The following is a 25655-nucleotide window of genomic DNA, read 5'->3' as shown; positions in this document are numbered from 1 at the left end:
CTCTTTCTTACCCCCTCTCTTCTTCATTCACTCTCCCCCCTCGCCCCTCTCTTCCTCACTTCCTCTATTACACCCCCTGTCTCCCTGAATGAATCCGCCCTCCTCACATTCATTCCCTCCCCCCGATCTTACACACACACACACACACACACACTCTCACTCACACACACACTCTCACTCACACTCAGACACACACACTCAGACACTCGCAACAAGGGGGAATCGGAGCAGGGGGGGGGGAAATGGAACGGGGGGCCGGAGCAGGGGGGGAATCAGAACGGGGGGGGACCGGAGCATGGGGGAATCGGAACGGGGGGGGGGGCCTGAGCAGGGGGGAATCGGAATGGGAAGGGGGGACCGGAGCAGGGGGGGAATCGGAACGGGAAGGGGGGACCGGAGTAGGGGGGGAATCAGAACGGGGGGGAGGACCAGAGCAGGGGGAAGATTTTGGAACGGGGGGGATCGGAGCAGGGGGGGGAATCAGAGCAGGAGGACAAGGGGGAAGCGAGAGTGGCATGGAACAGTAGTCACCTGACTTGTTCCATGCAGGAAAGGGCGGGCTTCGCTATGCAAGCTCAGATAGAGCTTGCGAGGGCCAAAAAAAAAAATCCTGGCAGCGTGCCAACACGCGCCAGCCAATCAGGAGACAAGGGAGGTTTTGTTTTTTTTTTTTGCAAAGACGTGCGCGCTTTCTTGCACATTGTGAGCACGCTAAATCCTGTCACGCTAGTGCCCTCTGTCCCCCGCTGTTGGCGGCCGTGGATCCAGGGGGGGGGCAAGCGCCCCCCCTTGCCCCCTCCTGCGGACGCCCATGATCATGACACTGTGTAATATGTCATGTGTTGTTGTTTATCTGAGGTTTTATATACCTAATTTTAAGTTACATTGTTACATGTTATATGGGCTCCATGTAACAATGGTTTTTCAGACAAAAGGTGACACGGTGTGCGCGCACACACACACACACACACACACACACACACACACACACACACACACACACACACACACACACACACACACACACACACGTTATGTTTTCAGGTTCATCCTCATCTGGGGTTCTTACATGGTCATTATTTTTGTTGTTGTTAATTAGCTCTGGCAGTGAAGTGGTTAAAAGCGTATTCATGTCAAACCAATCACAGCCAGCGATGCTTTCGGTGTGACTTTCTGTACTTGTCCCTTCCACGTGTTTGGGGGACTGCAGTGCCATGGTAATAAGTAGCCCCGCCTTTTCCTCCCTTTAACTTTCCCGCGCAGGGTTTCTCCCTTAAAAGGACAATAGAACGCGGGAACTGTGACGTCAGAAACGCGCATGCAAATGAGGTTGATTGAAGAAAAATATGACCGTGGGAACCACGCATGCGCAGTGTGTAGTCCTGACTTCAGACTGGGTTTTTTTAGACTGGGATCAACAAGGCGGACAGGCAGTGTGGGATTGAGACTTTTATACACACACACACCATCTGCACGCTGTGTGCAAACAACTGGCAAATACATCACTTCAGGTAAGGACGAGTAATAAACTGCACGCATGTCGGTGGGGGCTGCAATGGCACTCACACTAGTAAAACACATGCTGTTACTTTGTTATTACATGTATGATGTATCTTGCTTGTCTGCTTATTACAACCCTGCCACGGTCGCTGACATTGTCTGTACTTTCTTAGTGCATGCGGTGTCGCTGTCAACTGTCACACTGTGTCACACTGCACAAAGCTTTGCCTTGCCCGCTTGCTGTTGTTAATGTTTTCCAAAGCTGATAACTGACACTGGGTTATAACTGTTTTTTTTTTTTTTTATATAAAGGAGTACTAGTGATTTAATATCTGGGGTGACATGGATCAGTATTTCACTGGTGCGTTCCTAGTGCACGGGTCACTTTCCTATTGTGTGGGGTCAGCTTGTCTCCGTTAGAAATAAAGCCCTGTGCTTTTATGTTGCATTTTTCTTGTGTCGTCCACTTAATCTCATCTCACCCACCCCAGCCGCGAGATACTTTGCATTTAACAGCTGCTTGGCAAGGTGACAACCGTGTGTGATTCGTTTTTTTGTACGTGCAACTGGTGTCCTGCGTGTAATGGCCATGGAGCGCTGCACGCGGTGGCAGGAGAAGGTGGGAGGTGTCTGCACAGACACACTGATTTCAATGGGCTCCGCAGGCTGAGCTTTCTTGGAACGATGGAGATGTGAACGTTCCACGTTCGAACGTTGCGGGATACTTTGTATCTTCTTCTCAGCCCCTGTGAGCTGTCATCGCTCAGTTCTGATCCCATTACTCGCAGCCTTATTATTGTTATCACGTCCATCTATTTGAAGCCGGGATCACACAAATTACCTCCCCCCCCCCCCACCCCCAGAAACTTGGTGGAACAATGTGCAAACATCTACGAGGGATCACATTCGTTGTTTGGCGGTTCTGTGCGGTGTTTTTAACACCCCCCCCCCAATCTGCATAAAATAAACTATAAAGATGAGAGTTAAAAAATGAGTATGAACTGCAGTCCCACGTGTTGTCAGATGTGCATTGTGCTACCGAGCTTTGTAAAACCTTCCCCTTTTTTTTGCTTTCTGGGAATGAGTTTGGGAAGGGTGCACGTTACAGACTGTGTGGCCCTTGCATGCGTTTCCAATCGCAAGAGTATGGGGCAGGCCCGACTCGGGATACTGCACTTAGGCAAAACAAAGAGACATGCTGCTTCAGGACGGGCTGGCAGCGACATGCGGGATCCGGGGCTGGATCTATGTCAGCTTGCAATGCGGTGAAGAACCTTCTGTCACTGATGGGGGGTCTTAATAAAATGGTCCAGTTAAATCCTACATAATGGCGAATGCGAGCTTTTATCACGTCCGTGTGTGTGTGTGGTCCAACAGATTTCTTTGAAGTGGGACTGCTGCGATGTTTGAATTGTCAGGGGCAAAGGTAGCAGGAACAGTGAGGACCAGGCAGACTTGTCAGTGATGTTGCCTAGTGGGGACAATGTATCCTGTTAAGTAGCATGTTGTTACTTCTGGGTTGGTGAGTTAAATATTAGTACCAACTTTAGATTTCTTCCTCCTCCTCTTTGTCTGTATTGTAACCGACAGAGTCTGACTCGCACACAGCACGATGCTTACCATGTGTTTCCATAGCTTTACATACTCACCCATCCTTTTAATGTGCAGCATCACTGCTTCATTTTATGTCGATTTTATCAGATTTTCTTATCCAGTCTACAGTGACGTGTGTGTGTGTGTGTGTATATGTATGTATCTATATCTATATCTCTATCTGTTACTGTCTTCCAGATGTATGTAGCTTGATAACATTGTAACTGTGGTTAGATTAATACACCAACCCACCGTTGCCAATAAATGATGGGAACATGTTACACAATCTGCAAGTTGTAATGGCATAGATAGATTAACACACCATCCCTGTTTTACTTAAAAAGGCTGATAAAGAAAAATGTACATTGCATGGTCTTTGTCCATATGTCAAGTCAATGTTTTTCAACTTCTCTGCATGAGGGATCAGGAATACATTGCTCTGGCAGAGGGGTTACATTGTAACTGTGTTATTCGCTTGAAAGACCAGTTTCTGTTGCAAAATATAAATAATATACCTAAAGATGTAAATGGTTCTATAGTTAGACTAGGATTGCAGGATCTGTAGCATTTAATTATCCTATTTAAAACCCCTTTCCACAAGGAATGAGGGACTGAAATATGCAGTCTTGTTCTATGTCCTACTAGTTACAATGGTGTCTGTCAGGACATAACAAAAACGTTACACAGTAATGGAGCATTTGAATAGTGTAATTATCAGCTGCTTGGTAGAAGGCATCTGCATCTTTTTAAAGATTTTAGTTCACATTTGAACAAACGCATTAAACTGTTCTGCAGTTTCAGTTGTAGTGGGGTGTTTTTGTTTTTTGTTTGTTTTTTTTAACTACTTGAGATGTTTCAGATATCCGAGTTATTTAAGCTCACTGAAATACGACAACATATTTTACTGGAAATGTGCAAGGGGGCTTGTGTATTAATTGATCATATATTAAATAAGATTAGCTGGAAGGAACATTAATGGAGGAATCTTGCCTAGGATCTGTTATTTGTTATTTATAAGATTGTCACGTGTAGTACTAATGTGAAGCGCTATATAAATAAACATACAATTTCAACTAATTGGCCAGTGATCCTAGTTTGATACAAACTAAAGAGCAGAAAATGACATTACATTTTTTTTGTTAATTTATTTTCTTTGACATTACAAAGAAAGTGGAATTAAAATGTAAAGAATAAGGGGATTCTCCTAGAAATTGTCACTTATTTTTATAGCATACTGTTTGTCTTTCTATGACAGTCCAAACACCATTTCCCCAATGTTAAATAAATGTAGATCATCTTTAAATCCAGCATGAGCCACTATTTTCTTGGACCCCTAAATACAGCAGTGACATTTATTTTTTACACCCTCATGCCTGTCAAATGACCAGTTAGGCACTTATTTAAGAGAATTACATCTCGCTCACAAAAGGCAGAGATCAAGACAGAAAGCCCCAAGCTTAAACTACAGGTTTCTACATTTACAAAGTTGCAAAAAAAAAAGTTAAATCCATCACTTATTTTAACCGATCCCATTGAAGATATACTGCCATATATTTATTCACTTTGATCCTACATGGGACTTTAAGAACATTAAGAAACCCATCTTTGATCTAGTGCTTTGTCTTCACCAGAAGCCTCAATAACAAGTGCAGCTTAATCTTCAGAGTGTGGCAGTTATTGGTATTTCTAAAACAATAAGGAAGCTTTGAACAAGCAAATCAGCAGGACATTCTAGCCAATGATATTGCAGCTTTAACAATGCATTCTGACATCACAATAGTGTGTGTGTGTGTGTGTGTGTGTGTGTGTGTGTGTGTGTGTGTGTGTGTGTGTGATTTCTTTGCAAACTCTTTTGGTACTAGAAAATACACTCAGGGCCTTGATTACCTCTTGGTATCTGCTTGTGCATGTCTGTCCTCATTTGTATGTAGCAGTCTTTTTAATACACAACTCTGTACCCTCATTGTACCGCTCTGGAATATGTTGGCGCTTTGCAAATAAATGGGAATATAAAAAATGTGCCTGATGAATACATTGGGAAACACATGTACAATGCAATGTGCATTACAGCTTCTTGGTTAGAAAGGGTTGTAGAACATTATGACCTGTTCTTGTCCTTCTTTTCTGGTGGATGACAGGCTGGTTTTGGGCAAAGAAGAAGAGACAGTAAGAATCTAGATTCTAAAGTTTGCGGCTGGGGAATAGCTAAAAAGTGCAGTGAATATTGATAGGGGGCAGAGGATTCTGAACATGGTACAGCCCCCGTACATTGTTAAACTGTTTGCCAGAGGTTTACACACAGATGTTTTTGAAAGGATTGGAGCAGCATTGTATCTTTTAAACCGCATTGCCTGCAATATCGTTGTGTGGTGTTGGTGTTGTTTTTTTGTTTTTTTTTCTCCCCCCCCCCCCCCCTTCTTTCTTTAACCAGGGTTCCTAGGAACCTTTGGGTTCTCCAGGCACCCTTAAAGGGTTCCGTTCAATTTTCTGGTCATTTGAAAATTCTATCAAATACAGAAGAATTTACAATGCATCTGATCAGACGCGCTATTAGAGAGGGTTGGGGTTCCTTACAATGCATCTGATCAGACGCGCTATTAGAGAGGGTTGGGGTTCCTTACGATGCATCTGATCCCAGACGCGCTATTAGAGAGAGTTGGGGTTCCTTAAAATCCATCTGATCCCAGACGCGCTATTAGAGGGTTGGCGTTCTGCAGAATTTCACACTGTAATTATACAAAAAGGTTGTAAACCACTGTCCTAGTAAATGCTGATTTCGTTTCCTCTTGTGCGCTCTTTAGCCACATATTGACTGTATCTTGTATACATTTTATTGTGAATGTGGGTACATGTATTCTTTCAACACTGTAATATAAAATTTAATTTTATGGAAAACTCTATTACTGATGCGTCCAGATTACCGTTTTTACATCTGAAGTTGCTCGTGACACAACTTGTAAATAATTCATGAAGGGAAAATAAATTCCATAATCCTTTCCTGGGCACAGTGTGCTGAATTATCGCCTTATTGTTTGAGATGTGAGATCCTGGCTAAACGTACAGTATCGCCTCTAATTGTTTGCCTCTAATCATCTCTGCGTTCTCTAAACGTACATTAGAACAGGGGGGCTTAACTCCAGTAATCAAGCCCCCCCCCCCCACAGGTCAGGTTTTCATGATATCCCTGCTTTAGAACAGATGGCTCAATCAGTCACTGCTTCAGCACAGGTGGCTCAATCTTTGACTGAGCCTCTGATTGAGCCACCTGTCCTGAAGCTGGGATATCTTGAAACCCTGACCTGTTTTGGGTGGGGGGGGGGGGGGAAGGCTTAAGGATTGGTGTTACCCATACATCTTCTAACACGTGGGATGTTATCATCTACATGTGTTCCTTGTCACGCTTTGTCTACCTCATCACAATGGCCTATATTAAATGTAGGTCACTGTTACGATGGGGCAGTTTGGTTTCTGCACATGTTCCGTGGGATTTGCTCTTGGTTTCAGCATTTGCTGAAGGGGCTGTATAATGACGCAGTATCAGATACTGTACATATCATGTAGGCCCATGTCGCATGTTGTCCTTCACTTGTGACTTGTGCTATCATATTATGCAACCTGTTTTCTGTTGATTCCAATTGTTCTTTGTGAGCACATTTACAGAACCAGTTCATCGTGCTTCTCTATCCTTTTGTCAAGAAAATCTTTGTCCTTTGCATTATTAAAGGGTCACTACTTTGCAGATACTATTTTGTTTGTTCAGCCTTCAGCGGAAAGTTTTACAAAAACAGACCTTTTATGTATTATTGCTCATCCTGTTGGGATAGGCCTTGGAAAAAATGAAGGCAGCTGATTACAGTCGTGTTTGTGAATGCAGCAAAAACAGCCCAACTTTTATACAATGTCCAGTTTTTATGCGTTTTCAAAGCCTGGGACACATTGCTGCTCTATTAATTTGGGTTCCACAACAATCTGTACATCTCCTCCATGTTTTTCCAGTTGTGTAAATGCCCACTCATTTATTCCTGGCATAGCTTTAGTGCTTAAACTGTCTTCTAACGTTGTTTTTCAGGCAATAAAATTAGCCCTATTCAGATTTCCCTTTTATTTATTTTTTTAATCTGTTGGCAATTTTGCATGTTGTCATTTTTAGTGGAGGTAGAAAATAGCGTGTGTGTGTGTGTGTGTGTGTGTGTGTGTGTGTGTGTGTGTGTGTGATACACTGTTCTGAAGAGGTTGTCTTGTACTTTCTGATATTGCCGTGTAGTATACAGGCATACACCGGTTTAAGAACACTCACTTTAAGTACACTCGCGAGTAAGTACATATCGCTCAGTAGGAAACCGGCAGCTCACGCATGCGCCTGTCAGCACTTCCTGAACAGCAATACCGGCTCCCTACCTGTACCGAAGCTGTGTGCAAGCGGGGAGACTTTAGAGCCTGTTAGACATGCGTTATTTACATCAGTTATGCACGTATATGATGATTGCCGTACAGTTCATGCATCGATAAGTAGGAAAAAGGTAGTGCTTCACTTTAAGTACATTTTCGCTTTACATACATGCTCCGGTCCTATTGCGTACGTTAATGCGGGGTATGCCTGTATTCGTGTTTACTTGTACCTAGTTGGTTAATGACACAGATATCTGGGTGATACTTTGGTTGCTAAGAGATCTGTTAACGCAGTAGAGTCCTGAGTTTGTGATGTCATATTGCTATACCTGATAACAGATGTGTATTGCAGTGTGTGTGTGTGTGTGGGGGAACCTAGAAACCAAATACAGATGAGAAATTGTGAACAAATGCTTTAGGTTTGACTCTTGCGTTTAATGTATTTGCTCTGTTCTACACTAAATGTTTAATTTTTTATTTTTACACTTTGTTTATCCAAACAAATCCCAGCTCTTCAAGGGATCTCTGCTCCTCCTGTGCTCGTGTGTGGCGGTTTGTGCTTTTAATTAAAAGTTAACCAAAAATTAGATGAAGCTATTACTTCCCATGAGATGATAAATGCAGACTCCCAATTGGAGGTTTTCTGATTTTCTTCCCTAATCATCTTGTGCTGTGATAAATGCTTCCCATGTGTGAGATTTTCAAATACATCAACAGCGAACACATAATGACCCCCCCCCCCCCCTCCACCCCCAACCCCTTCATTCTTCCAGAGTATCCATGTCAAGGTTGTAATTTTTAATGTCTGGCTTTGTCGTTCTCTTTCATTTTTATTTACATGGCTTCCAGGAAATGAACTAAATCTGGTTATTTTAAAGAAACCGCCATGTGCAGGCTCTCCACGTACCCAGCTGAATAATGTATCTGTCAAAATCCGACGGCCCATCTGAATCCCATTTTTGTTTTGGGACGAACTTGAGACTTTGGGGCAATTGATCTGGGAAATAATGGAGTCACTTCCAAATCAGTGATACACCCAAATGTGACATATAAAGTTTATACACTTTATTATTATTTTTATTTTTTGTTCCTCTGGATCAGTAAGAAATTGGATTATGCAGTCGCCCAGGCTCCTAATTTGAGTGCCTACAGGCCATATTTATGAAGTGATGCTCAACTGTAATGCACCTTATTGGCTGTTTAAGTAAACGGGTATAAGGTGCCTTGTGTATTATCACCGCCTAATAAATATGGTCCCACGGACTATATTGCTCAAATATACAATGTAGCAATCCTCTAACCCTGTGCACATCTTTCTGCCCTCCTGTAGGCTGTCCCCTTCAAGAGGAAATGTTTGGTTTTCACAAGCCGAAGATGTACCGTAGTATAGAAGGCTGCTGTATTTGTAAAGCCAAATCCTCCAGCTCTCGTTTCACAGACAGCAAGCGCTACGAGCGAGATTTCCAGAACTGCTTTGGGTAAGAGCCGCCCCCCTTGCCTTTCACTATCCATCATTTTGGTCTAGCTGGCAACATCGCTCTGCTTTATGGAAAGGTATTGGGAGAGCCGCCAAAACGTTGTGCCAGCTGGTGCTGAACCGTCCTGAATGGTTTACAATATCTTTATGGTCCTTGAGGTGCAATCAAGTTTCTTGCCTCTAATTTGACCCAAGGAGCAAGCCTTGAACACAAGTCAAATGTCATTAATGGGAGTGCACCCATGTGTAGCCTGTCTTGGTCCTTGCAAGAGTTGTTGCCTCGCATGGGATGTTGGGAGGAGTTGTCCTGTTTTTATGTTATCCTATACTACCAGATGCAGTAGGGCTTGTAGGTGTTTGTGTGAGTTGGGACAGTCTTGTGTATGCCATGTCGGTTCTGATCCATGCTAATCTTTAGGGTATGTTGCCCTCTCTTGTTAACCAGAGCGGGAGTGGCCAACTCCAGTCTACAAACAGGTCAGGTTTTAAGGATATCCCTGCTTCAGCACAGGTGCCTGTCAATGACTGAGCCATCTGTGCTGAAGCAGGGATATCCTTAAAACCTGACCGGTTGGTGGCCCTTGAGGACTGCAGTTGGCCACTCCTGTTATAGCCCCGGAGTGTTTAAAACAATGTTCTGTACACCTATGAAATCTATAATTGGGATATTTATATTTCGGACAGAAGAGACACTAGACGCCTGAAAGATTAGTACACCGAGATTAATTGTGATTCTCTAGCTTCTGCAGAGGTGCAAGATCCCAACAGCAGTTACCCACAATGCACTTCAGGTTTTCAGCATCCTAAATGACATAATCAATCCAAGAAGGCTGCACTGGAGCGCTGAGAGTAATAAGAGTATATTTTGCAGTTTTACATTTTATTTTGCATAGTTCATATAATGTTCATGTGTAAACCTTTCAGCGCCTAATATTTAAAAATAAAATAAAAAAAGTGGTGTCCTCTGCCGTTACTCTCTCTAGTGGCATAAATCTGCAAAATGTGGTGCTCTGGGTTTAATAGGAGAAAGGGGCATTCTGTTCTTTTTATTTCTCTGTTATTTTTACATCATTTTCCTAATCCCAGGTTGAGTGAGGGCCGCTCGGGCGATATCTGCAATGCGTGTGTCCTCTTGGTGAAGAGGTGGAAAAAACTTCCAATGGGATCCAAAAAGAGCTGGAATCATGTAAGTTTGTGCCGGGACTTCTGACCAGTCTGGATTTTGTTTTTTCCTCCCATTTGCTGGTATTTCAGCCATATTTATATAATGTTGATTGTTGTGTATTTTTAAAAAAAAATGTTTTAATTTTATTTGTAATAACTGATGCGCCCTCCAGGACAGAAGTGTTTAAAATGTAAACTCTCTTTCCCGAGCCCAATGCAATCTGTAGGTAATTATGGTGACCTCGGAAGCTAGGCGATAAGAAAAAGCAGGGCCTGCCCAGGGTGGCGATACTAACATGAGTTAAACTCCTGGGTCTCTGGGAGGGATTGGTGATTTTTAATAGGGTAACCTGTCATGTAATAAGTTACCAGACTATGGTAACAATGTTGTTGTTTTTTTTGTTACTTTGTCTTCTCCACTTTACACCAGTTTTTGTGAACGGCGGCCCCCGGGGGGAAATCTCTGCGCCCTGCTCAGCGGGCACTTCCCGGGCTGCCTGGACGCAGAGGCTGTGACCCGCGTCCTCTCAGCCCGGTACAGGAGAAAGGAGCCTCTCCGTCTCCAGACTGCGCAGGACATGCCGACTGAGCAGCCGACATGTTTGACGCGAGTGGAGTGAGGGCTTTTGTGGGGGGGGAGGGGTGGATAAATGTGGTGTGTGGTATAAACAAGGAGGGGGTGAGGTTAATCAGGGGTGCCCCAAGGTTTGCAAAATCCTTCAGCGGTGCCCCATCTCAAACAAGGTGGCGACCCCTGATTTACACTGGATGGGTAGTAACATCTCACACAAGCAACGGCCCCTTCACAAAATGAAGCGGTAACATACCGTTCCTTGGCTTACCGGCTCTCTTCCCCCTTATTGGAGGCGGCATTTACCTCGTGCACACCCATGCAAACCCATGTAGCCGGTGTGGTGCTCGGACTCGGCGGGCAGACCTGATCCAGACACCTTACGGTTGCTGTATTTGCAGGTGGTGGACGCCCGTGCAGGGCCCAATCTGAAGACCATGAAGATGATGAGACCCAAGAAGACGAGATCTCTGGCCGCGCGCAGGCTGCAGAACGGGAAACTGAAGAAGGAACTGAAGCGTCAGAGTAAGTTAGTAAGGTGCACAGACCTGCCGAACGATGACCGGTTATTGAAGATTGTAGCAAAGGAAAAAATAAATAAAGTAGCAGGTACCCTGAATCTTGATGTAATTAGCCCAGCACATGTAGGAGATTTCGCCAGCAGCAAAGGGAAGGGCTCTTTAGGCCGCGTCCAGGCTGAGGGTGCGCTGTGCGGGGAATCGCGTTATATCAATGTGATCATCTATAGTGCACGTGCCCATGAGCGTTACCCGGAGAGCATCTTGAGCGTACAAATTATTTTGTATTTGCCGCGCGATGGCCGGGTTACGTGAACGGTTAGCCCAATGAGGGTGAGCCAGCGCCATGACGTCACGGCAATGCGCGCACCCCCACCCCTCGTGCGCAACAGCGCAGTTTTACAGGCCAGGAATCGCCCCCGCTACATCAGCGCGTGACGTCACAGTGCTGGAGCGCGTGCAGTCAGTCTGGACGCGGCCTTACAGTAAGGGCAGTTTAAATGTGAAATTCATTCACCCATGGAGACTGTGATGGCAGATACAATAGATCTGTAAAAAAAAAAAGTGGGACACCTTTCTGGAAAGTAGAAAAAGGAGATAACGGCGCACTGCCCGGGAGTCAGGTGGTGTAAAATAAAATTCTATTTATTCAGCACAGGTACAAAAAAAGCATCACCCCTGCAGGTGGAAAAAGTCCAGCATGTTTCGTCACTTTATTGACGTATGTCTCTTTTCAACCTCCTCTACTATGCAACTGTGTAACATGCATCAAAAATGTGATGTTTGGATTGTATTCATTTCCTAGTAAAATAGATTTGCACCTAATGTGCATGCTGAGACGTTCAGTATTATAGAAAGGCTGGAATAGGCCGTATATAATATTTTGTCTTGTGTATTACTTGTAACGTGCCTTTTTTTCCACTGTCCTGTAATGTGAGCAGAGCTTTTGATAGGAATATGTGCTCTTGCAGTAGTCCTTTAGCCCACTTGATGGCGCCCTAAACAACTAGGTTTATTTGTTGCCTGCTTTAAATATTTTCTTCTTCTGCAGAATGGCTCAAATATGCCAGATATCTCAAAAGTCCCAGACTACTGTATGCGAACAACGGGCATTAATGAGCGTTTAAGTATTTCAATGACTGTAGTTGTGCACACGATATGCTAGAAACCTGTTGGTTACATCCAGGGTTGCCACCTTCTAATAAATGATAATCCAGAGATTATAGAGGTTTAATAATATATATATATATTTCCCCTCTTGCCTTTGGAGACGGCATCTCCCCCTGCATGGTCCCGTAAAGATGGTTCTCTAACGTCCCGTTGTCGTGGCAACACAACACCATCTTGACGGGACCATGCAGGGAGAACCGCCACTGGAGAAGGTAAGAGCCGAGGCGTCCGCACATGTCCCTTCACCAAACATCCCAACCGGCCCTGCGGTAACCCGGAGAGTTAAATCTCAACCCGTCACCAGGAGATACCTAAACAAATGACTATGATATCCAATGTGACAAAATACACTTTGGCCAAAGGGTCAAATTAACTAAATGACCCTTATTCATGAGAGTACTAACATTGCAGTATTTAACCATGTATTTTGTTACATTGGATGCAGCATTGGGTATACATTTGGCCATGCTCAGTAGCACTCCTATATATCTATATCTCGACCCCGGTTACATTCTCCTCTCCCAGACTGTGGGCATTTGACACTTTTTGGTTTTGGACATTGGTGTAAGTTGCCACCGTCCAATTCAGATTGACGTAATAAAATGTCACACCAATGACACCTAATTGAGTTCCCATTATCAACAGCCCCCTCGACCATTGCTGCAAAGTGTCTTTGCTCAGACGCCTACTTTCCCATCTCCAGTCGGAAACCCATGTTATTTGTCTTTGTTCTGCGTGGTTTACGCGGAGCTGCAGGCGCTATTGTAGGCTGCATGGGGACTCTCTTTAGAACGACCCAGCAGTCTGAACCTGCGTCCTCTCTGCAGATTCTGATGCACACAGCACCACTTCCAGCAACTCTCCGGCCCAGTCCCCATCCTATAGCAATCACTCAGACGATGGGTCTGACACAGAATTCCGATCCGCATCCAGCAGGAACCCAGTGTTCTCCTTCCTGGACCCTACCTACTGGAAAAGGTAAGCGGCAAACGGCGTCCTGTCTGGTGGAGATTGTGGCCTCCATATCGTAGCGGGCAAAACCCTCTCCAAACTGAAGTGCCAGAGGTCCGGGTTCATTGGGAACTCCATGTACTGTTGCATAGTAACAAAGTAAACCCGATCCTACCCAGTGTCTGCAGTGGCAGTGTTTCTTACTCCTCTGGCAGTGATAGAGTTAAGAGCACCATTACTTTAGTATAGTTAAAAAAAATATTTTTTTTTTTCCCCCCCTCATTTGCATTATTGGTGTTTTTTATTGGGGGGGGGGGCGGAATTAAGAGGATTTTTTTTGCAGTCTGCTCCTGTTTCATATGTAAAAATCTTTTAAAATATTTGTTGTTTTTACAAAGAAACTGACATTTATAATAAAAAATGTTTTTTTTAAACAGACAACCAATATCGCAACCGTAACAAATCAAGTGACTTGGGCAATTATGCTGGAAAGCAAACTGGAAACCTGTTGGGATACATTGAGTTATAATATTAGTAATTAATCATATTTGCACAACGTCTGCAGAGGTTAATAGTGCGTGAATGGGGGTGATTACTTCATTACAGAACTTTGCATCCTTTGGTCAATTATCCCTTCTGCACTGCAAGACCAGACATCGGCTGGCAGCTTGGTTGATGTGTGTTTAAATACTTAGTTTGAAATTAAAAGTATGGTTATATTTTGACAAATACAGCTCAACCCCGCTATAACGCGATCCGCTACAACGCGAATCCACTTATAACGCGATGCAAGCGTGGCTCCCAATTTTTGGATTTATGAATACTTTACAACACGATTATTGGTATCTTAAATACTTTATTGTACAATGCATACAATTGTACGTTATTTCTAACGCGACCCGCTTATAACGCGATGTGATTCTTTGGACCCCAAGCACAGCGTTAGAAGGGGGTTGAGCTGTAGCTGCATTTTTTTAAATTAACTATTTTGATTTAAAAAAAAAAAACTTCATGGGATCACTTTTTTACTTTTGAACTTTTTTGTTTCCATGATTATATTCCCTCCCCTGGTTTAGGCACAGGGGTTTGTACCGGAGCTAGGATCGGTGTCCGTTCTCCCAGGTTTTACTGATGAATGGCAATTGCTGATCACCTCATCTGTTTCATGACTGTTTCTATTAACCTAAATGGTTAAATGCTGAGTGTGAGTGCCAGTGTAACATTTAATAAGCATATGAGAAGAGCGCAAAACAGAAAACAATCTCCGTAGTGCGGTAAATCCCACCATGTAATACAATGCAGAGTGTAAAATGTTCTATGTCCAAACGCTGCAGTATTTTGAGCATAGCAAAGGTTTATCTGCCTGTCGTTTGTGTGCTGGGGTCAGTCTCTGCAGACAGCTCGGCGCCCGCACGCGTTCCTGCGACGCTCTGGTGTGCCCGCTCCTTCGGACGGGTGCTCTTGTTGGGTGCAACTGTATACTGGCTTCCCTCCGCCCCCACCCGTTTCGAGAGCGATGCTCTCCCCAGTAGGGTTATACCCATCACAAGTATGTATGTATGTATGTATGTATGTATGTATGTATGTATGTATGTATGTATGTATGTGCCACTTTATTACATTAGGTGTCATTTACTGCATGGAGAGGTCTGCTCTGGGGGAAGAGCAGCAACAGGAGCTCCAAGGCTGATATCTTTGGGTACATGCTCAAAACAAGACGAGTGGCGCGGTAGAGTGGTACCACCCAAAGTGTAACCTTGCTGGTGACAATAACTCATTGTAAGGCTAAAGACACGTTTCTAACATGCTCCCTACACCTCTGACCCAGTTCTCTTCTCCTCCTGCAGGCAGAGGGTGTGCTGTGGCATCATTTACAAGGGCCGTTTTGGGGAGATCCTCATAGACGCTCATCTCTTCAAGCCCTGCTGCAGCAACAAGAAAGCTGAGGCTCAGCAGCCGGACGCCCCGGTACCCCAGGGGATCACACACCAAGATGCATGGTGACCTCTCGCCACAGAGATTCAGAGCTGGGACCGCAGCCTCCCGCCCTGCAGCCACAAGAACTCACTGCCCCGTGTCCGTTATATATTAATATTGTTTTTTTTTATATATATACTTTTTATTTTTTTATAAACTTTGATGCCAGTTTCCCTTTTCTTACTGTATGTAGATATAAATATATTTAACATATGTATTATGTGACACAGCTGACTGATCTGTTCTCTTAACCCGGGGGTTCTCACCTCAGATCCCCCCCCCCCCCGCCTCCACCCTCAACACCCCAGCAGGTCAGGTTTTCAGGAACACTGCTTCAGCACAGGTGGCAACCTGTGCTGAAGCCGAGATCCTTAACCTGACCTGTTGGAGGGGGGTGGGGTCTTGGGGGATGGAGTTGGGAACACCCCGGGGTTAACCTCTGCGCTGCAAGAGGCACAACATCTAGTGGTATGTGGCAAGACGGGCAGTAACGAGGTTAAACCCTTCAGCTGCATTGAAGGGGTTAATTTTTTATGTAATTTTTTTTTACGTGTAATCAAATGGATGAATTGTGAGAACAGACTTCTGTATATAAACAATTTGTAGGTAGTGTTTTCAATATTTAAATTTTGTTTTTGTTTTGTGTGTGCTGGTAATCTTCCAAACAAGGCTATTTCCATTGTACAAAAACACAGACTATATGGTTATTAATATCTGTGTACATTGCTCTTTGTTTTAGGGCCTGCAGTAGATTTCGTGTCCCTTGGTCCTGAAGCAGTTTATTACCAGTTGTGTGACTCTTTTGTATGGTGTAATAATCGGGAATAGGCACCTCCCTGGGTTTTATCGCCTTGTCTCAATGGGTTTTCACCAGCAAGACCTGATTTTTGGCTCGGTGTATATAGAAAGCTGTAAACCCAGGACGGCCTGAGCCGTGATATCCTGGAGCCAGGTGCTGCGTTACAGGTGAGATGTGCAGGGCAGGGCAATGGCAGGCGGGTACATTATTCTCCGTTGCCTACTTCTACTGGACAAGTAAGCAGCTGCTGTTTAGTGATGTGTGATGTGCCTTGGTCCCTTTTGACACAAATGTTATCTCAAACATTATTTAACACTGGGGGTCTTGAGGACTGGAGTTGAGAACCAAACAGGTCAGGTTGTGAGCACCCTGCTTCAGCACAGGTGACTCCGTCTTTGACTGAGCCACTGATTGCACCACCAGTGCTGAAGCATGGTTATCAGTGTCACCTGACCTGTTGGGGGTTCTTGAGGATTGGAGTTGAGAGCCCCTGATTTTAACACCTTCACTTCCAGAGGGGTGGTGCAATGCATTGCTGCTTCCTTGCACCTTGAATGGGTTAACACAAGATGCCTGCAGCTCACTGGGCCATTGCAGGCGTCTCTGGAAACTAAGCGGGTAAATTTGCCCGTATAAATTCAATGTATTTATTAGTTTTAACAATATAAACTGTTTTTATTCCTTTAACGAACACTGAACGTACATTGCAATGTAGAATAGATGAGCCCAAAACGCGTGGGGGTTGTGTTTTATTTCTAAATGAAGTTCCTCCTGCTTCATGAGGTCCGCTGGACTTCAAAGAATCTGCCTCTCTCTCTTCCTATCTTTGTGCTGCTTTTTCATGTCCTAAACATTTAACATATGATCCGAAGAGCGTTGTCTCCAACTGGGATAAGTCACAGGACCCCAATTTATATCCATACTGTTCTCTTTGCTGTGAATTGAAGAGATATTTTTTTTTTTTTAACTGAAGCACGACACAATGAACTTTCCAATGCTTCAGCTTTGAGTGCGCTATGTGTAGCAGTTGTGAGTCTGTCCCGCAGACCCGGGGGTTGGGGTTATTTGGTGTGTATGTAATCGTGGGCGAGCGAGTTTGAAGAAACGCGCTTGTTGCAGTACCTGTGAGGAAATGCCGTTGGTCCCACCAGCATCATGGAGACCGCCAGCATCATGGAGACCGCCAGCATTATGGAGACCGTGAGCATCCTTAGTTCCACACGCAACCATCTTTTTCCTATATTCCATTTGTGTCTCCCTCTACAGGCTGTGAAGACCGTATTAATCGGGCAGCAAAGATCTCTCCTGAGCTCATCGCAGTCTATTTCCAGATTCAGCACGGAAAAGTGCTGTTTGGGGGATAATCCGTGATGAAAGTGTATGATTAGGTCTACTTCTTGAAGTACACCTGCTTTTTTTATATATATAAAAAATTTTTGTCAAACTGCCATTTTTAAGGAAAAGTATTCTTGACACTATCGTTTTGTGTTTTTTATATCCTAAATCTTTCTAAAATAAGATCCACAAAGCTTGTCCCCAATATTTAACAAGTTTCTCATTTATCTGACACGGTACCACTTATTTATTTTTTTCTTTTAAGCCTCCCTGACCACTGGGTTAATATAAATTGAAAGGGTTATTGGTGTCTTGTGGCCGGAGTGCATCGGGGGGGCCAGGCATTGAGGATAACGCATCCGTGTTTGTGGAGCAAGTGAGTTGCCCTTTTTATTTGAGATGGTTTGACTGTTCATCCCACATCTGTCCAAGGAGATCTTCTATCACAATCGGCGACAGAAAGATGAAGCAGCCTCCCTGAGCTGATATACCGATGTCTTGGTTCTAAAGTTCTCCTATAACGACCTCGTATTATAGCAATTGCACATGAATCTCCCAGAGTTCTTGCTAATGTGTCTAGTCTTGCCCATCGCTGCCCTTTTAGCATAGGGCTCTGTTTTGAGCTGCATGAACCTGTTTGCAAAGGCCTCTCTGGCAACAATGTGTTGTAATAAGAGGTCAAATGTAAAAGCTCTTCTGAGGGTCACTGATTATTTAGCCACCCTTAATGATGGATGTTGTTCCGCATCCAGCCCCTGGTTCTCTAGGTAGCCGGAGTTATCACCAATAATTAAGAACAGTCACCTGTAATCTGTAACCAGATCGTCACTATTTAGTGTGTTTTATAGCCAGCTAACCCTGGTATTAACGTACTGCAGCATCTCTTCCAGACCAAGTGGTCCCTTCTTGTACCACAACATATTTATTATTTATTGATGGGCTTCGGTCTACAGGATGCTTGTGTGTCTCCATGACCAGTCCGGGTGTGTAATTCAGTTGTGTGTGTTGTCTTTGCATCTGGTGTGCACTGTTTGTCCTGCTGCTGGGATCTGCACATCATCCCAACAGCAAGCAAGAAATCCTTGTGTATGTTTTATACCGATCATGTAAATATAATTAACCCTTTGTGTTTCTATTTTTATGTCTTTTATATAACAAACATTAAAATTTACCCTTTGTATTCTATATTTTGAAGTGTTTTATTTGTAATATGAACATTGAGGCCGTATATAACCTAACTGTAACACATTGATTTGCTATTATGTAATCATACAACACCCTTTTCTGTGTGTGGGGTCTGACAAATCTTGTAGATGCTGCTGTTTCGTTACTATACCAATATATCTAATTACTAACACATTTCTAGTACCACTGACGTTATTAGGGTTCCCTTTAAAATCTGATAGTTCAATATATTGGGAAGCTTTATATTTATTACCTACACTTATGCATGTTAATTTTAAATAAAAAGGAGAGAAGTAATGCAAACAGCTTTAATATCATTACAAAATAGGGGTGTAGTTTGAATAGTCTGACTTTTTGTTTATTATTTGGGGACTTTTTAATTTTACAGAAGATGATAATTCTAAACACTGCCAGCTTTATAAATGTATAAGTACAGTAGTTGGCCAAGGATTATTGCTTAAGTGACACAGATACAATTATTTTATAGTGGATGCATGCAGAACGAACACATACACACACACACACACACACCCCTTGGTCACTTGTGATTGGAATTGTTTATTGCATTATAAAAATTAAGCCACATCAGTGAAGCTGGAGTAAACGAGTATAGTCTCAGTGTGTCCGTAACCGTCACAGTTCGACGGGAAAAACGAATATAAAGAGACAACAAAGAAATGAGAACTATTAATAAAACTTTACATCTTCACCAATTTATGGATATTTGTAGAGTAAAAAAACACTGCCGGTAGGGATTACACTTTTTATTTTAACCTGCACAAGGTCTATACCAGAATTGTCTATGTTTTAGTGGAAGAGAAGCTTCTAGACAAAGTATAAAGCATTATTATTGAATCTATCACCTGGTCTGATCATGCTCACATTGAGATTAAATTAATAACGGTAGGGTTCAGAAAAGCAAACTGGTTGTGGGGGCTTAATGAGTCGTTACTGGAGCCCCCTAGTTCAGCTGAGAGAGGGTTTCTTTCATAATCGCCCAAGAGCACGTTGGCAGCAATAAGTTGGGAGGCACAAATGTGTGATAAGGGAAGAACTGATTTAGATAAACCATCAGAATAAATAAACCAGCTTAAGAAATAGAGAAGTTAGTCAATAAAATCCAAGAATTATAAAGAGTCAGTGGGGAGGGTTATGGGATAATGGTTCAGATGGAGAGTGCCTCTGAGTTCCCTGAAGGTGGAGGTGCTGAAGCCGGACCAGATGACATCACAAGCCTGTCCTGATCTCCAAAACACCGCAGATCCACTCCGCTCTCCTGGTCCAACAGGTATGCCTCAGCACCACACAGAGACTGTAACTAGCCGTGTATCTCACAGAGGGGGGGGGGGGGGGGTACATGTGTTACAATCGAAGGTGCTGCTGAGATCAGGTCAGGCTTTCAGGATTGCAGAAATGCAGCAAGTAAAAAGGTACTTTTAAAAACAGCAGCGGATGCAGCAAGGGTGTTGGTGCATAAAGGGGACAGAGCCCCTGATAGCATGGTACCAGGGACCCTTGGGCACCCATTTCTATTCTAGAAGGTGGATGAAAACAGGGGCCAGGGGTAAGCCTCACCACACACTGGGGAGCTCCTGGGCACCCAGCACATAGACTGTGTGGGGAAGGGGGGAGTTCTCCCTGGGGCAATGCTGGGGAGAGCGAAGAATCCCTGAACCCTTCCTTTTTCAACAGTGTTGGGGCGTACCCCAATGGTATGACTCCAGGGAACGTGGTTACCCTTCACTGGTAAATTCAAGTTCAACATAAGGCCGACCCCCCGAGGACATGTTACTGGGCAGTGGGCACCGTATCAAGCACCCTCCGTTAAAAGGCTGGGATTTGAGGCCAGGGAAATTGCATGGCACTTAAGGACCCTGGGCACCGTTCTACAAATGGCAGGACTGTACTGTGCCGTGGGGGAGTCGTACCGGATTGAGACGCTCGCCGGTAGCGTGACCCCCACCTTTTCTCTTCAAATTCATGTTCTATATTGGGGGCTCCCAGTAGGAAAATTATCCTGGGAGAGTGAACCCCAATTGAAAATCTGCTGTAAGGGACAATCTGTTGCAGTGTATGTGGGGATTGGGCACCTGGCAGACTCTGGACCTTTCAAGAGGGTCCTAAAGGAGTTCTAAAATGGCAGCCACCATGTGGTGGTCGGTTCTGTTTGTTCTGTGCTACAAAATGGCGCTCCTGCCAAGAAGTGGCAGACCGCATGGGCTTCAGTTCCAGATTTGCAAAAGGGTGCAAACAAACTTGCATCCTTTCGGTGCCAAGTGACTGGCACCGCCCCTCCAAGTGACTGGCACCGCCCCTCCAAGTGACTGGCACCGCCCCTCCAAGTGACTGGCACCGCCCCTCCAAGTGACTGGCACCGCCCCTCCAAGTGACTGGCTCAGTCGGAGCCAGGTCACACTTTTGTTTACGCCCCCTGCCTCTAATTCCACACAGGGGAGGGGCCAACAGTGATTACCCAGCCACACAGAGCCTGCCTTAGCTCTGGGAGGAGTCCGAAGTTACTGCACCTAGCTAAGTTACCAGAAGCTGAGTAAGAGAGTGGAGCCACTGCACAACCCTACTGCTGCAGATGTCATGGGCCCGTGTGCCCTTACTAATGTGTCCAGATGCCCAAGTGGTTCCGTGCCACCTACAGCTGTTACTACTGCTGCGGACCCTGCTGTGGGCCCATGTGCCCTGTGACTACCATTCCAGTCTCCAGTGACTGTGCCGACGGTCCCAGGACTGGTATCCATGCCTGCTGAGGTTTGTGGGGGTGAGTGGACTGCCCCAGGGGTGTCGGGTGTGAGTCCCCAGGCGAACCAGGAGCACGGTAGCTCCATATGCATGGTCGCCCAGGCGACTGACTCGCCTCGGCATCACGTCCTGGCGGAGCTGTCCCCACACGTTGCTGCCAAAGATGACTTCAACCGAGCGGGACCTGTGGAGAAGAGCCCACCTTTTACCTGCCATCCGGAGCGGAGTTCCAGCTCAACTGTGTCCATCCCTGAGACTGTGGAGGTTCTGGTCCATCCGAGGAGTTCCGTGACCCCAGATGTCACCATCATTGCTTCCGACCTGCCGGCGGAGGAATCCGGGGATCTTGCCTACTTGCAGTCTGGTGAGGTTCCTGCTCCTTCTGCTTTCCAGTGTCTGGTTGCGGCGTACCGGGATGAGGCCCCGGGTGCGGCCTTGACTGGTGCGCAGCTCAGTGATGAACTTTCGGTCTCACCGGAAGTGACGTCATCACTGGCGCCGGGTTTGAGCCTGCCCGGTGGTCTCGCGCGACTGGCCATTTCTGATGACATCAACAAGATGGCGTCCTCGGAAACGGTAGCACCACCGCTAACACCAGCTGCATTGAGTGTGGGCCTGCTTCCACGAGATGCCACCTGCTATGTGGGTGGTGCATTGCCGGGGGAAGGATTATCGGGTCCCTACAGTCGCACAGACACCTCCGTACCATGGAAGGGGTAAGCCCCTTTCTACCAGACAGACCCTGGACCTTGCTATTTCCTGAACCTGGGCCCTAAAACCTCATGCTACCCTTGTGCAGGACATTGGACTTTGGTCAGCCCCATCCTGCCACTGTTCAGGCTATTGTCAGGCTTCAACCATTGGCCATCAGTCGATATATCCTTTCACCGGCCCCTGTTCAGGATAGTGCTCTGACCACCCCCTTTTATCCCCTGACGTGGTCGCCATTTGCTGTATTTCTGGCGGGCCTGGATTTGTGCTGTCCCATTCCTCCATGGTAATGTGACCCCAAATATTATAAGTGGCTTCTCCATACTCTTTGCAGTTAGAGTTATTTGTATATCATCACTGTTATCAGTGGATGACCAGGGAGTTCATCATGGTTATGTGTGTACCCTCTTACGTGTAACCTGTTTTTCATCTTGCAGGTTCCAGAATGACGAATGGTGCACTAAATTTGGTCCCAAGAGAGGACGTTGGTATTTCACCCAGGGGAGAGTGTAACATAAGTCCCTTCTACCTGTCTCTCCTACCTATCATGTCAGTCCTAACCAGTCTGGGCAGTGACAGGCTAATCTGTGGGCTTTTGATCCCCCCTCCTGCTCCCTTTTGAGTGACAGAAGGTGGTGGTGACTCATGGCCTGGTAATAGCCTATCTGGTATAGGTACAGACCTTGAGCCAGCTCCTTCTGGTTCCTCTGAAGGGAAGAGACAAACGTTAGTTAGTCTGTTCCCTTCCTCCTTAGGAGATGGATGTTTGTTCCCTCTCTCCCGGCTGGGAGGCAGAGGCCAGCCAGGACTAATGGCTGGCCTGTAAGATCTAAAGGCTCCAGACTCAAGAGCATGCATCATCCAGAAGCCTGGAATCTTCTGAGACCCTGTACCCGCTGTTATAACATCTATGCAGTGATGCAATAAAGTCTCTATTCTATTATATACCTGCCTGGACTGAGGCAGTGAGGAGGTGTATTGGATAATGCTTCAGATGGAGACTGCCTCTGGTACTACCAGAATTCCCTGAAGCTGGAGACGCTGACACCGGACCAGATGACATCACAAGCCTGTCCTGATCTCCACTACACCGCAGATCCACTCAGCTCTCCTGGACCAACAGGTATGCCTCAGCACCACACACAGACAGTAACTAGCCGTGCATCTCCCTGAGGGGGGTACATGTATTGGGGTTGTGGGGGGTCTTTTTTATATGTATTGGGGGAATGGGGGGGGGAATTGGTTGGGGGAATTTGTATATCTATTGGGGGTCTTGGGGGTATTTTTATATGGGTTGGGGTATTTTTTTTTATGTATTGGGAGGGATGTTTTTTTTATATTATGTATGTATGTGTATATGTATGTATGGGGGTGTAAGAGACGTGTTCAGAGGTATGCAATAGAGACTGTTTTAAGGTGAAATTAAAATAAGGCTTTATTGCGCCTGTTGCTTTAAACACAGCAAACATGTAAATCAGCAAACAAAATCCGCTCCACTCTGGAGTATATATACACTTGTGATCCAGTTCTCTTTAACTGCGTGGTTAGCCCAGTGATTCACCAGCCCAAATCATAGAGACATTCATATATATAGATAGACATAGATAATAGTCTTATAAGAAAAGTCTTATCTGTTAGCTGGGTTGCTGTAGGGGAAGCTTCTCTACTCTTTTGGATCTGCACCCTTGTGTGCTAAGGCAATGTCCAGCTCCAAGTTTAGAATCTTGTCCCCTTTGTCTTGTTGTCAGCTTGCCGCTCAAGACATCTGTCCTTCCTTGGTTCAGCCCAGTTGTGGACTAAGGAATCTCCCTTCCTGTCTCAGAGGCAGGCTTTTTCTAACACCTGTAATCAGCCAGGTGGTGTTATTGCCTACCAACAGTTAACCACCACACTGCTGGATTAGAGGCACATTTGTGAACAGGAATAAGTCCCGTTACAGGGGGGTTTATGTATTTTTTTATATGTATTGGGTAGGTGGGTTTTTTTTATGCATTTGGGGGGGTGGGGGAGGTTGTATATATTTGGGGGGTGGGGATTTTTTTTGTATGTATTTGGGGGTGGGAAGTTTTTTGGTATATATCTTGAGGGGGGAGGGAATGAGTGAGCGGGGAGTAAATGACTTGACGGAGGGAGAGGAGAGAGGGGGGGAGTGAGGAAAAGAGGGAGTAAGAGTGAGACGCAGGGGAGAGAAATACATGCGAGGCGGGAGAGTGAGAGGGGGTGAGACGGAAGGGAGAGAAATACATGGGAAGAGGGGGGGGGAAAGAGAGGGGGCTCGTGAGGTGTGAAATGGGGGGAGGGGGCTCGCAATACCGCTGACACGGGCGGGGGGCTGCTTAAAATGTTTGTCCTGGGCCCACGATTTCTGTTGGTGGCCCTGCTCACACTCCCAACACACCCTCTCTCAACACACATATAAGCACTCTCTTGCAACACGCACCCCCTCCTCTCGCAACACACATATGCTCTCTCGTTCTCTCCACATGTACATACACTCTCTCTCGTAACACACGTACATACACTCTCTCTCGTAATACACGTACATACACTCTCTCTCTCGTAACACGTGCATACACTCTCTCGTAACACGCGTACATACACTCTCTCTCATAACACACGTACATACACTCTCTCGTAACACACGTGCATACACTCTCTCTCTCTCTCTCTCTCGTAACACACGTGCATACACTCTCTCATAACACACGTGCATACACACTCTCTCTCGTAACACACGTGCATACACTCTCTCGTAACACACGTACATACACTCTCTCTCTCATAACACACGTACATACACTCTTGTAACACACGTACATACACTCTCTCTCTCGTAACACACGTACATACACTCTCTCTCTCGTAACACATGTACATACACTCTCTCTCTTGTAACACACGTACATACACTCTCTCTCTTGTAACACACGTACATACACTCTCTCTCTTGTAACACGCACTCATCATACACACTTTCGCCACACACATACATTCTCGCAACACAGACATACAATCTCTCACAGTTGAGACATACAGTAGGTACAGATATGGGATTATGTAACTTACTTTGTATTGCCTCTACCTTTTAACATACTCTGTGTGAGGGGTCAGCTTGTATCAGGATGTCATTTCTCCATGTGTCATTGGTTAGATTGTCCCAAGCTGTATTAATATGCACCCTATGCCGTGTGCTTTGTACAGAACATTCTCCCTCGCTCTGCACCTGGTTAAACATTCCATCCAATGACCCCGGCCTGGAGCAAGATGAACTCCGCTTAAAACTCAGCTCTGTGCCAGGGCTTCAAGAATTTCACATGGAAGGACCGAGGAAAGGCGGGCTGGCCTGGGGGCCAGGAGGGAAATTTGGCCCCCCGAGCCAATCACATTTTAAGCATTCGGACAGGTTGCAGAGTTTTCTCTGTGCAGCTGAGCTCACTTCAGATTGTGGCCATAAGTTGGTGCTGCGGAGCTCAAATGACATATATAACACACACACACAATACCGTTCTGTAGCTAATTAATTGCTTTTATTTGTGCGAGCTAAGGTTATTATATTACATG

The 25655-nt window shown here is 45.2% G+C and overlaps 1 protein-coding gene across 2 annotated transcripts; it reads left to right on the top strand.

Annotated features, from left to right (window-relative positions):
- Positions 1-1374: 1374 nt before the first annotated feature.
- Positions 1375-18629, top strand: SINHCAF (SIN3-HDAC complex associated factor). 2 transcript variants are annotated; one of them, XM_075602672.1, is made up of 6 exons: positions 1375-1511; positions 8813-8960; positions 10046-10145; positions 11096-11219; positions 13210-13360; positions 15181-18629. In XM_075602672.1, exons 2-6 carry the CDS (start codon positions 8833-8835, stop codon positions 15335-15337), a joined length of 660 nt encoding a protein of 219 aa, XP_075458787.1. In that variant the 5' UTR covers positions 1375-1511; positions 8813-8832; the 3' UTR covers positions 15338-18629. The 2 variants fall into 2 exon arrangements, with proteins under 2 accessions (XP_075458787.1, XP_075458788.1); XM_075602673.1 differs by lacking the exon at positions 1375-1511 and adding an exon at positions 2604-3022.
- Positions 18630-25655: the final 7026 nt, after the last annotated feature.

The sequence above is a fragment of the Ascaphus truei genome, chromosome 5, assembly GCF_040206685.1.
Source record: "Ascaphus truei isolate aAscTru1 chromosome 5, aAscTru1.hap1, whole genome shotgun sequence".
NCBI lineage: Eukaryota > Metazoa > Chordata > Amphibia > Anura > Ascaphidae > Ascaphus > Ascaphus truei.
The sequence above is the reverse complement of the archived record's forward strand: the minus strand, read 5'-3'. Positions and strand labels throughout refer to the sequence as shown.